Source organism: Saccopteryx bilineata, chromosome 2 (assembly GCF_036850765.1).
Source record: "Saccopteryx bilineata isolate mSacBil1 chromosome 2, mSacBil1_pri_phased_curated, whole genome shotgun sequence".
NCBI lineage: Eukaryota > Metazoa > Chordata > Mammalia > Chiroptera > Emballonuridae > Saccopteryx > Saccopteryx bilineata.
The window spans coordinates 256,015,242-256,029,030 of NC_089491.1; the positions used below are offsets into that span (position 1 = coordinate 256,015,242).

At 43.8% G+C, this 13,789-nt stretch overlaps 1 protein-coding gene across 3 annotated transcripts in view; it reads left to right on the forward strand.

The window, feature by feature from the left end:
• Nucleotides 1-3,248: 3,248 nt before the first annotated feature.
• PISD (phosphatidylserine decarboxylase) overlaps nt 3,249-13,789 on the forward strand; it is a 40,315-nt gene continuing 29,774 nt past the window's right edge. For 2 of the 3 annotated variants that reach the window (XM_066260101.1, XM_066260105.1), the window contains exons 1-3: nt 3,273-3,346; nt 7,303-7,437; nt 12,360-12,439. Coding sequence is in view for 1 of the 3 variants with exons in the window: in XM_066260100.1 (XP_066116197.1) it covers nt 3,282-3,346; nt 12,360-12,439 (145 nt within the window). In the remaining 2 variants the exon portion in view is untranslated. Of the gene's footprint in view, nt 3,347-7,302; nt 7,438-12,359; nt 12,440-13,789 lie in introns of all 3 variants that reach the window. The other variant, XM_066260100.1, reaches the window with a different exon arrangement.

A 13,789-nucleotide genomic window follows, 5' to 3' on the forward strand; every position in this document is an offset into this window, starting at 1 on the left:
GTCTAAGACACCAGTTTGCAGTATTCTGTTATGGCAGCCCTAGCAGACTAATACAACTTAAAAGAGGCACAGCTAAGACTCACATACTCCCAATGCGCAAGCTTCTCTCATTGTGTCACAAGTGTTGGCATACGCTCCCATCACCACCCATGGCCACCTTGACCAGGAGGCTCAGTAGGAAAAATGCTAGAGCACAGCATCATTTTAATTTTAATGTATTTCAAGTAAGACAATAAGTCTGACCAGGCAGTGGCACAGTGGATAGAACACAGTGGACTTGGACGCGGAGGACCTAGGTTTGAAGCCCCAAGGTTGCAGGCTTGAGCGTGAATTCATCTGGCTTGAGGGCGGGCTATTCTGGCTTGAACACAAGCTCACCATCTTGAGCACGAAGTCACTGGCTTGAGTGTGGAATCACAGACATGACCCCATGATCGCTGGCTTGAGCAAGGGGTCACTAACTGCTGTAGCCCCCTCCCTGGTCAAGGTACATGAAAAAGCAATTCGTGAACAACTAAGGAGCCAAAACAAAGAACTGATGCTTCTCATCTTTCTCCCTTCCTGTCTGCCCCTATCTGTCCTTCTCTTTGTCTCTCTCTCACACACACAAAAAAAGAAAATTAATATAATAATGAACCAGGTCTGGAATCTATTATCTTTATATCAACACTGTTGTAAAATACAATTTTCAATTTTTTTTTATGGAGAAAGGGGTTCATTAAGGCAAACATGCATAGGACCACAGAAGCCATAATACAACTCAGCCACCACCATTCATAATTTGTAGAACTGCTATGGAACTCAAAGTTGAATCCCAGGGGATAGCATGCTGGTTCTTAAATCCTAGGCTAAATCTGCCCCCTAGTGGCAGTAGGGAAATTTCAGAAGAAATTAATGTCTAGTGCCTGTTGGATAATTCGCACCTACCAGAGTACAGTACTTTGAAATTGTACTGCATGGTTATATCCTCACAGTTCCATGAGGTAAGTGACATCCAATGTCCAGATAAGTCACTGAGGATCAGGGTAGTTTAGTCATTTAATCAGGGTCACTTAACTACTTAGTGGAGAGTTGGTTGCAAGTCCAGCCCAGGTCTACAGGGAATCCTGTTAATCTGGATTTTCCCACTGTTGAGTTTGGATCCTCAGGCAGATGAGACAACTTAACGCTCCACATTTTCCGATTTGAAGATAAAGCAGAACCTTTCATGCTGTCTGTATTTATTTTATTAAGATTTTATTTATTGCCTGACCTGTGGTGGCGTAGTGGATAAAGCATCGACCTGGAATGCTGAGGTCACTGGTTCAAAACCCTGGGCTTGCCTGGTCAAGGCATGTATGACAAGCAATCAATAAAAAACTAAAATGAAAGCAACTATGAGTCGACAATTCTCAATACCCTCTCTTCTATGTAAATTTTACCTAAATAAAACAACATACATGTTTTAATCTCTATAGAGTAACCATTAAAAGACTAATACAGAAGGTATAACTAATCAGTTAACAGATGGGAAAGAATGCAATAATTAAGAAACTTGCGTTGGCCCTGGCCGGTTGGCTCAGCGGTAGAGCGTCAGCCTGGCGGGCGGGGGGACCCGGTTCGATTCCCGGCCAGGGCACATAGGAGAAGCGCCCATTTGCTTCTCCACCCCCCCCCCTTCCTCTCTGTCTCTCTCTTCCCCTCCCGCAGCCAAGGCTCCATTGGAGCAAAGATGGCCCGGGTGCTGGGGATGGCTCCTTGGCCTCTGCACCAGGCGCTAGAGTGGCTCTGGTAGCGGCAGAGCGACGCCCCGGAGGGGCAGAGCATCGCCCCCTGGTGGGCAGAGCATCGCCCCTGGTGGGCGTGCCGGGTGGATCCCGGTCGGGTGCATGCTGGAGTCTGACTGACTCTCCCCGTTTCCAGCTTCAGAAAAATACAAAAAAGAAAAAAAAAAAAAAAAAAAGAAACTTGCCTTGCCCTGTGGTGGCGCAGTGGATAGAGCATTGACCTGGAATGCTGAGGTCACCAGTTCGAAACTTTGGGCTTGCCTGGTCAAGGCACATACAAGTAAAAGCAAGCAATGAACAACAACAAAAACTGAAGCAACTATGAGGTGACAGTCCCCCTGACATAAAATCAATAAATAAAATCAAAAGAAACTTGATATCCCTGACCAGGTAGCTCAGGTGATTGGAGGTTCATCCTGATAGGCCAAGGTTGCTGGGTCAATTCCAGGTCAGGGCATATACCAGAAGCAACCAGTGAACGCACAATTAAATAGAACAAATTGATACTTTTCTTTCTCTCTCCCTTCCTTTCTCTCTCTAAAATCAATAAAAACAATTTTTTTAACTTTTTTAAAAAACATTTTATTTATTCATTTTAGAGAGGGGGGAAAGAGAATGAGAATAGGGGAGGAGCAGGAAGTATCAACTCCCATATGTGCCTTGACCAGACAAGCCCAGGGGTTTGAACCTGCAACCTCAGCATTCCGGGTCGATACTTTATCCACTGCACCACCACAGGTTCAATAAAAAAGTTTAAAGAAAAGAAACTTGAGAAGTTCAAATATAGGTGAGAAAGGACAGAAAAGGGAATATAGAACAATTTGGTCAAATAGAAAATAAATGTAAGTAGATTTAAATCTAAATCTACTGGTAACTTACTGACAGACTAAAAGATTCAATTAAAAGATAAATATTATCAGACTAAATTTAGAAACAAGTCCCAGTAATATTACAAAAAGATATGCTGTCAATATAAGGACACATAGAATTTGAAAACATACTTATTAGTAAAAGACATACAAACACTAAACAAAAAACATAGCATAGCTGTACTAATATCAGATATGGCTAAACATTAAGGCAAATAGCTATTAGAGGTGAATAGAGATAGTCATCACGGTAAAATGGGCAAATCCAGCAGGAAGATGTAACAATCTATAATTTGCATAAACATTAAGATATGTTAAATAAAAATTGTCAAAACCAAAAGAAAAAATACACAAACACATATTACAGTTGGAGATACGAACATAACCCTGTACTGGCAACGCTGCGCCCGGGCCCAGGTTTGGCACAGCAGGATAAAGAATCTCCCACACCTACCCAACCTGGCTTTGGAGGTGCCCCAAGCTTCAGGCTGTGGGATGGGGAGCAGCTGGGGGCAGGACCTCAATAGACTCCGCCCACAAGCATCAGCGTTCCTCATTGGCCTTAAGAGCTCTAGGCTCGTGACGCCACGTGGTGCGCCTCGTGTGTAAAAAGGTGGGCGTGGCCTACTGAGTAGGTGGAGACAAGATGGCAGCTACCGTGGTGAACGGTTGGCCGAGGTTGCTGCGCGGAGTTACGCCGTGGCGGAGCAGGTACAGTGCTTGGGGAGCCGTCTCAGGGAGGGGGGCGGCTTGGACCAAACCCGGGTTGGGAAAAAGGAGTCGTTTCTTTTTCGCCCGCTCGCCCTGAGGAGAGCGCCGATGGAGACCGAGCCCCGCCTTTCCTCGAGCTCGGGAACCGGTGAGGCTTGCCGCGGCAAAGAGCTGTCTGGGTTTAGTATCTGGTTTAAGTGCTCTCGCTTTGCCCTTTCCAGCTAGGTAGAAGTGCACAAAGGACAAGAAAAAGAGAAAGAAAGATGAGATAAGCTGTGTGCCTTCCACTAGAGTCGAGGCAGGACTGGACGCTGTTCTCGGGGGTGCGTGTTCCCCCTGAACGCGGGTGCAGTGTGGGGAGAGCACTGGACTGGGAGTCGGGCGGCTTTCACGTGGGATTCTTGTTCTTTGAAGTGAGGGGGTTGGATTCCGTATTACAGAGTAGTCTGTTGTGGAATTGAGGGCTTGGTTACCCAGAGGACTCCGAACTCTTAGGATTTCAGAGCTGGAAGAAGAGACCTGAGGAGTCGTGTAAATCCAGCTCTTTTTTGGAGTTGGTGTAATTGAGGCCCTGAGGAAGGGCTTTGCTCAGTTTCATCCAGTCAGTTAGCAGAACCAGCTGAGTATCTCTCTCTCTTTTTTTTTAAATCATTTATTTATTTTTGAGAAGAGAGAGAGAGGGAAGGGGGAGGAGTAGGAAGCATCAACTCCCGTATGTGCCTTGACCAGGCAAGCCCAGGGTTTTGAACTGGCAACCTCAGCGTTCCAAGTCGCCACTTGATCCACTGCACCAGCACAGGTCAGGCTGGGTATCTCTCTTTCTCATGTGAGAACTTTTTCTTCAGGCTGCCTACCGTCTGAGCATTTATTACTATTATCCCAAATAGCTTGGGAGCAGTTGGACTCTCGAAAAATGTATTAAAATGTTGGTAGCTGTGACTCAGAGTCAGCCGCTTGGCATCATTTCAAAGAAGGAAGGTTAGAGACCCATGGTACTTTTGTGTTTACAAGCAGGGTTCATTTTATAGGTATTGATTGAAGCTTGCTCTGTGACCTAAGATGACCTAGCATTGTAATTTGGGGAAGTAAAAGGACACTGATTTTGGACTGAGAGGGGACAAAAACTGTCATTGGCCTTAACATGAAAGCTTAACTCTCCCATTATAAACTATTCAAAGATAGTGTAGGTCTCTCAGGAAGAGGCTGTGGTAACTTAAGATTTGGACAGGTGGGTTTCTGTGGTTTCAGTGTTACTACCAGGTGTGCTGCTTAAGTCAGCCATATATTCTTCTAAACTGTGTCATGAGTTGGAAAGACTAAAAAATGGCACTTCTAAAATATTTTTTTTAGTGATTATGAGGAAGATGTACTCACTGTCATTGAAAAAGGGGGACGTCACACTCTAGTACCAATGTACGTAATAAGACTAGATTTCGATGTGGTGATTGGGAGGGGTAGGATATTGGTAAGTTTTTCAGTAACTGGGTGATATGGGACAGGTGAGCAAACAGAGCAACATTTTGGGTGATACTTTAGGGCCATGTTTCCCACACTTGTGTGATAAAAGAATGGGGTGGATATTTATTGGAAATAGATTCTCAGATATATTCCAACCGTGCTGCCAAATCCAGATTCAGTAGGGGTAGGGTAAACAAGTGCTTAAAGAATTTTACAGTTTAATAGGAGAAAGAGGAAACACTCTACTAAATAACATAAGATAGGATGTGAAATAAGGCCATCAAGAGGCCTGCCAAATGGCCCTTGCCAGTTGGCTCAGTGGTAGAGCATCGGCTGTCATGTTGATGTCCCAGGTTCGATTTCCCGTCAGGGCACAGAGATGAAGTGACCACCTGCTTCTCCGCCCTTCCCCTTCTCCGCCCTTCCCCTTCTCCATCCTTCCCTCTCCACCTGTCTCCTTCTCCACCCCTCCCTTTTCCACCCTTCTCCTTCTCCACCCTTCTCCCTTCTATCTCTCTCTTCCCCTCCCGCAGCCATGGCTCCATTGGAGCAAGTTAGCCCGGGCGCTGATGATGGCACCATGGACTTGCCTCAGGCGCTGAAATGGCTCCAGTTGCAACTAAGCAATGGCCCCAGATGGGCAGAGCATTGCTCCCTAGTGGGCTTGCCAGGTGGATCCCAGTAGGGTGCATGTGGGAGTCTGTCTCTCTGTCTCCCTGATTCTCACTTAAGAAAAAAAGAAAATAAAAAAGAGGCCTGCCAATTCATTTTTAGAAGAACTTTCACAGCTTTAGAAAACAAGATATTACCACATAGTTAAAATGCTACCACCAGAGGTGATGTTAAGAATATTTTTATAACAGTGACAATATGGGCACTGGTCATAGACTATTGACATGGCTATCCCAGTGTGTGTCAGATGAATAACAACTCTATTACTTTTATTATATATAGTAATGTATAACTTCTATGTAGTAATATATAAATTTAATATAATTAATTGAGTTAACACACGTGCGTGGTATAATATATAACTAGGTGCCAGGCCCTCAGCTGATGGTTTTACATACTGTTCATGAGCTGTAGGTCCTGTTTTTACAGGTGGAGAAAATGAGGCTTGGAATTAAGAAATTTTCTAAGGTCACAAAGCTAAAAAGTGGCAGGACTGAGATTTGAGGCACTCAGTCAGACTTGAGTGCTTAATTATGGGCTGTAATCACCTGCTTGCAGGATGCCCACTGTCAGTTCACCACATGGAAGAGATAGCTGATTGATTTTATTCATTCACTGCCCTGGGGCTGAATCTCATTGTTGAGGTTGTAGTCCAGTGAGAGGACAGACAAACCCCTGCATTCACATAGGCATACAGACAGTTAACAGATAGGTGACTAGAGGTAGAATCTGTTAATTTCAGGTAGTGAGAAGTGCTAGGAAGAAAAATAAAGGAAGATAAATAAGGGATTAGAGAGTACTCAAGAGGGGCGGCTCTTGGGCACAAGGTGGTCAGGAAAAACCAACTGAAGAGGAAGCATTTGAGCAGAGAACTGATACAGGAGTGAGCCACGTAGAGGAGTGTGCCTGGTAGAGCAAACGCAAAGGTGTAGAAAGGGGCAAAGGTGTGAAGGAGTGGCAAAAGGAGTGAGCTGGGAGAAGAGAGAAAGCAGTAGAAGATCTGGGAGTTCAGCAATGACCAGTTACGTAGGGTCTGGTCTTATTTTCTGTTTTGAAAAGGTCACTCTGGCTGTTTTGTGGTGAACAGGAAATGGAGGGCCACAAGTGGAAGCAGGGAGAGCAGGTTATTGCAGTCATGGGTAAGAGATCAGGTGGCTTGGGCTAGGGTTAGAGTACAGGCATACTTGTTTGATTGCACTTCACTGGTGCATGTTTTTACAAATTGAAGGTAGGACTCTGAACCAACAGAAAGATTACAACTTGCATTATTGCGTACTTGCTTTTAATTGTGATGGTCTGAAACTAAAACCGCAGTATCTCTGAGGTATGCCTATGCCTATAGTTAGGGGGTTAAAAATAGGCAGATAAGGGTATATACTGCTCACAAAAATTAAAGGATGTTTTATCGCTTCATATTCATTTTGAAAATACCCTCTAATTTTTGTGAGTGGTATATTTTGAAGGTACAGTATTCATTCCTTATCAGTGGATTGAATGTGGATAGTGAGAAAGAGAGGACTTAAGAATGGGTCCTAGGGTTTTGACCTGTGTAGCTGGGTGAATGGAAGTGCCTCTTTTTGACATAGGGTACTAATTATACCTATAGTAATGCTGCTATGGTCACAGGTAAACCCCAGCATCTCACTAATTTAACACAGTAAAAGTTTCTCTCAATCTTGTGAAGTCCCAAGTGGGTGCTCTTGATAGGTGTGGGGTAGTAGTGATTTGAAGACCCAGTCTTATGCCATCTTTTTTTAAGTTATATATCTATGTTCATCTTCCATTATTATGCTTTTTAATTATTTTTATTTATTTATTCATTTTAGAGGAGAGAGAGAGAGAGAAGAGGGGAAGAGCAGGAAGCTTCAACTCTCATATGTGCCTTGACCGGGCAAGCCCAGGGTTTTGAACCAGCAACCTCAGCATTCCAGGTCAACGCTTTATCCACTGCACCACCACAGGTCAGGCCTTATGCCATCTTTAACACATGGCTTCTCAAGGTCTGCATATTTGTCAGCATCAAGCAGGCTGAAAGGGGAAAGCCTAGAGTTAGATACCTGGGAATCCTGAATGGTCCACACAGTGGTTAGAACTCAATTCTGTAGTCACTCTACTGCAAGGGAGGCTGGGAAATGTAGTCTCCTGGGTGCCCAGGAAGAAGAAGAAGTGGGAAGAAGAAGTGGATTTGGTCGACATCTGGCTAGTGGCTGCTGTAGGTTAATATCTCTGAGGGAGGAACAGGTTGAAGAAGAGTTAGGGAGGGTCAAGAATTCCTCTAAACTCAGTTTGAGATGACTCAAAGTGCAGATGCCGGATAGCCAGATGGAAATAGGGATCTGGAGGCCTCGGAAGAAGCAGTGAGGGAATCATCAGTATCTAGCTATTGAAGATTGGACAGGATGAGCATCTCTGAGAATATGTAACCCTGGCATGGCATCAGTTTGAGGTTAGGGAGAGACCAGAGAGGTTGGAGGAAAGCCAGGGTTCTAGGAGTCAAGCGATGAAAGTATTTCAAGGAAAGAGTGAAGGAGGTCAAAGGTTCAAACTTCCAGTTATGAAATAAATAAGTCATGGGATGTAATGTACAGCATGGTGCCTACACCTAATACTGTATTGTGTGCATATTTGAAAGTTGCTAAAAGTAAATCTTAAAGTTCTCATCAGAAGAAAAAAGATTTTTTAACTATGTATAGTAACAAATGTTAACTAGACTTATGGTGATCATTTTGCAATATATACAAATATGAAATTATGTTCTGCACTTGAAATTGATATGTTATATTTCAGTTACACCTGGATTTAAAAAAGATAAAGGAGGAGCCTGACCTGTGGTAGTGCAGTGAATAAAGCATTGACTTGGAATGCTGAGGTCACCAGTTTGAAACCCCGGGCTTGCCTAGTTGAGGCACATATGGTAGCTGATGCTTCCTGCTCCTTCCCCTTTTCTCTATCTCTCTCTTCTCTCGAAAGTGAATAAAATCTTTTTAAAAATCTCATAAAAAAATAAAAGAGGAGAAAGAGATCAGCTGTGGCAAGTGCTGCTGAGAGGTCAGATAACATGAGGCCCAAGAAATGTACATTGTTGTTGGCAACATGGAGGTCAGTGACCTTGACGAGATGAACAGGATAGGAACAAAAGCCTAGTTGAGTAGGATTAAGAGAGGGTGGGAGGTGAGGACATGGTGACAGTGAACATAGCTCTTTTTTAAGAGCTTGTTACAAAAGAGCAAAAAGTGGGTTGAAACAGAGAAAGACAATGGACAGTATTTATGTAAGATTGGGAAAAGTACAGCATTTATGTGAGGACGGGAATGAGCTCTTTTTTTTTTTTTTTTTTTTTTTACAGGGACAGAGAGAGGGATAGATAGGGACAGACAGACAGGAATGGAGAGAGAGAGAAGTATCGATCATCAGTTTTTCGTTGCAAGACCTTAGTTGTTCATTGATTGCTTTCTCATATGTGCCTTGACTGCGGGCCTTCAGCAGACCGAGTAACCCCTTGCTTGAACCAGTGACCTTGGGTCCAAGCTGGTGAGCTTTGCTTGAACCAGATGAGCCCGCGCTGAAGCTGGCGACCTTGGAGTCTCGAATCTGGGTCCTCTGCATCCCAGTCCGACGCTCTATCCACTGCGCCACCGCCTGGTCAGGCGGGAATGATCTCTTTTTTTTTTTTTTAAAGATTTTATTACTGATTTTAGAGAGAGGAGAGAAAGGCAGGGGAGAGGAGTTGGAAGCATCAACTCGTCGTTGCTTCCTGTATGTGCCTGGTCAAGGCACACCCAGAGCTTCGAACCAGCGACCTCAGCGTTCCAGATCAAAGCTTTATCAATGCACCAGGGAATGATCTCTTAATAAAAGACATACTGATGTAATGGGGCATTTGCCAGGCACCTGTCCCAGAAGCTGGGGCTGCAGCAGTATAGGAGAGGTGAGTTTTGTGTGTTCCCCTTGGGGCTGCTGAGGTGGAAGACCACACTCAGACCACCTGAGTGTGGTGCACCCGGTTATGGTGGATAACAGATTATCTCCCATTCATACCTCCCACAGCCCCCCAAAAAGCCTTACAACAGTCTGCAAACGTTCTTTTTTTAGTTCAGGGGTTCGGCATTAATTCTAGAATGAACAATATTGTACAGAACACAACAGTGTAGCCTTTAGTCAGATTTTACACTTCTTCTAATTCTGTTTGGAGAGCACGATTTTAGGCTTTTAGCTCTAGTGGTGGGAGTATCCAGTCTGAGAGATGAATGTTCATATATTGGAACACACCCTTCTCTGTGTTCATAGCTGTACATCTTTCTGGCCTTAGGGGTGGTGATTATCATGGTCCCAACTTTTTCTCCACACAAACCTATTTGCCTTATGGGAGGATCAGATTCATCACATTAGCCATATTTGCACCATGCTTGTAAGGGTGTTTTTAAGGAAATTTCACATGAAAAAAATAAAGGTGTGGCCCTGGCTGGTTGGTTCAGTGGTAGAGCGTCGGCCTGGCGTGCAGAAGTCCCGGGTTTGATTCCCGGCCAGGGCACACAGGAGAAGCGCCCATCTGCTTCTCCACCCCTCCCCCTCTCCTTCCTCTCTGTCTCTCTCTTCCCCTCCCGCAGTGAGGCTCCATTGGAGCAAGGATGGCCCGGGCGCTGGGGATGGCTCCTTGGCCTCTGCACCAGGCGCTAGAGTGGCTCTGGTCGCAACAGAGCGACCCCCCCCAGGGGCAGAGCATCGCCCCCTGGTGGGCAGAGCGTCACCCCCTGGTGGGCGTGCCGGGTGGATCCCGGTCGGGCACATGCGGGAGTCTGTCTGACTGTCTATCCCTGTTTCCAGCTTCGGAAAAATACCAAAAAAAAAAAAAATAAAAAATAAATAAATAAATAAAGGTGTCTAATCTGATAATGTGTACAGGATATTTAGATAAGACATAACCACTAAATATCCATGAAAATAGATATTATTTTATGAAAATCATTGATTCCATTTTCTACAAAAATAGCAATTTAGACATTTATAATGATTATTTTTTTTAAGAAATTTTTTAAAAATTTATTCATTTTTATTAGAGAAATAGAGAGGAGAGAGAGAGGAAAGAGATATAACAGGGGGAGGAGCAGGAAGCATCAACTCATATGTGCCTTGACTGGGCAAGCCCGGGGTTTTGAACCGGAAACCTCAGCATTCCGGGTCAACACTTTATCCACTGCGACACCACGGGTCAGGCTATAATGATTACTTTTATCATAAAGGACTCCAAGGAAGAAAGAAACACTGACAAGACCATAGTTTCCTTACTTTAGAATTTGAATCAGTATTTGGGGAAACTGAACTAACTGCTTTCTGAATTGAGAGTGGAATTTATGCTCTTTAAGGGGAGATCCAGTTGTGAATTACAGCTCATTCGTGCTGCCTAACCAGTGGTGGTGCAACGGATAGAGCATTGATCTGGGATGCTGAGGATCCAAGTTCGAGACTCCAAGGTCCCTGACTTGAGTACAGGCTCACCAGCTTGAGCACGGGGTACCCTGTTTGAGCATAGGATCATTGACATGATCCCAAGGTTGTTGGTTTGAGCAAGCGGTCACACTGGCTTGGCTTGAGCCCTGTGGTCAAGGCACAGATGAGAGGCAATCAATGAACAACTAAAGTGAGGGAACTATGAGTTGATGTTTCTCACCTCTCTCCCTTCCTGTCTGTCTGTCTTGTCTCTTTCTTTCTTACTTGCTGAAATTTTTCTCAGATCATTTTTCTTAGATCATTGAAATCTATTCATTCTGTCAAAGTAGGTTTTGTGGCAAAGGAGCCACAAAAGATGTCAAAAATTCTAAACCAAAGGGGTGGTGGAGGGAAAAAAATCTAAACCAATTGGGCCTTCCAGACATGAAGTAGATTGGAATAGTTCAGCGTGGTTTGTTTGTGGCCTTTTTTCCAGGACAACCATTTAAAATTAAAAATTTCAGCTACCTGCAATATTATATTCTTCAACGAGTAGGGGTTAGACGTTTACAAGGTTGCATGTAGCTGTTCTGTGGCACAGAAACGTGGCTTGTGGAAGACTGCTGGTTTTACTGCCTATTATGCTCTCGTGCTTAAGAAAAAGTCATTTTTTATTAAGTAGTTTCAAACTTACAGAAAAGTTATAAAAATAATACATAGAATTCCCAAATACCCTTTAGCCAGATTCCCCAGATATTAGCTGTGTTTGCTTTATTCTCCTCTGTGTGTGTGTGTTTTTCCTGAAACACTTAAGAGTAAGTTACAGATTTGATGTAACTTACCTTTAACTTACCCCTCACCTATTTCTGCCTTTATCCTACCAGGATATTTTCTTATGTAACCACAGTACAATGGTCAAAACCAGTGAACTGACATGGATACAGTACTGTTATTCAATCTATAGACTGTATTCAAATTTTGCCAACTGATCTATTTTTTTTTTTTAATTTTAAGAAAAATGTTTGCCTGACCAGACAGTGGCACAGTAGATAGAGCATCAGACTGGGACTCAGAGGAGCCAGGTTCGAAACCCAATGGTTGCCGGCTTGAGCGTGGGCACAGGGTTGCTAGCTTGATTGTGGGATCATAGACATGACCCCGGTGGTCGCTGACTTGAGCCCAAAGGTCTCTGGCTTGAAGCCCAAGGTCACTGGCTTGAGAAAGGGGTCACTTGCTCTGCTGTAGCCTCCTGGTCAAGGCACATATGAGAAAGTAATTAATAAACAACTAAGGAGCCACAACGAAGAATTGATGCTTCTCATCTCCCTCCCTTCCTATTTCTCTGTCCCAATTTGTCCCTGTCTGTCCCTCTCTGATCTGACTTTCTCTCTTTCTCTATCAAAAAAAAAAAGAAAGAAAGAAAAGTGTTTAATGGTTTATTTTTGCTTGATTCTAGCCTCCATCACTGTGAAAACACTGCCCTGAGCCGTGTCCTGCAGTCCCTAGGGAAGCTGCCTCTCCGAACCTTTTCCGCAAGTAAGTGGCAGTTAGAGGTGGTGTTGGCCTCTCTGGTTCAGCTTGCTCAGCAGTAAATTGGGGTAAACGGTGCCTATTCCATGGAGTTGTTAGAAGGAAATGAAATTGTACCTGGAAGGCTCACAGTGCCTGGCATGTAGTTAGTCCTGAGGCATTAGCCATTATTTTCTCATTGTTTTTACTGACTGCATGGTGATCTGTTGTCTGACTACCACTTAGTGCTAGGCATTATTTCCAGTCTTTTTTTTTTTTTACTATAGGTCAGTGGTCGGCAAACTCATTAGTCATCAGAGTCAAACATCAAAGTACAACGATTGAAATTTCTTTTGAGAGCCAAATTTTTTAAACTTAAACTAAATAGGTAGGTACATTGTTATTAATTTAATTAGGGTACTCCTAAGCTGGCCTTTGCTAAAAACATCCTCAGTCTGATTGAGCCGCATGTGGCTCACGAGCTGTGGTTTGCTGACCATTGCTATAGGTGAATCTGTAGTAACATCTCTTTGTGCATTTTCAGGATATATTTAAAAAGGTGTAGAATTAATCAAAAGGTTTATATATTTTACATTTTGATATTAAAGCCAAATTGCTCTTCAAAGAGCTTATTCCAGTTTGCCCTCATACAAGCAGGAAGTGATCATGAGTACATTAGTTCCCCACATCCCACACTGTTATGAACCCTTTGGAAATGTGTATTGTCTTTTTCTTTTTTTTCCAGAGACAGAGAGAGTCAGAGGGATAGACAGGGACAGACGGGAACGGAGAGATGAGAAGCATCAATTATTAGTTTTTCGTTGCGCATTGCTACACCTTAGTTGTTCATTGATTTCTTTCTCATATGTGCCTTGACCGCGGGCCTTCAGCAGACCGAGTAACCCCTTGCTTGAGCCAGCGACCTTGGGTCCAAGCTGGTGAGCTTTTGCTCAAACCAGATGAGCCCACGCTGAAGCTGGCGACCTCGGGGTCTCGAACCTGGGTCCTCTGTATCCCAGTCTGACGCTCTATCCACTGCGCCACCGCCTGATCAGGCTGTCTTTTTCTTTTTTACGATATTTTATTTATTGATTTTAGATCGAGGAGAGAGACAGAGCCAAGGGGATAGAAGCAGGAAGCATCCATACATAGTTGCTTCCTATATATGCCTTGACCAGGCAAGGCCAGGGTTTCAAACCGACAACCTCAGTGTTCCAGGTCAACACTTTATCTATTGTGCCACCACAGATCAAGCCTTTTCTTGCTTTTTGGTCAGAGGTAGAATATTTAGTTATTAAATAGTAAGGGTACATTAGGAATAATTAGAAGACGGAAGAGATTAATAACATCCTCACTCGCTCATTAAAAAAAAACAGC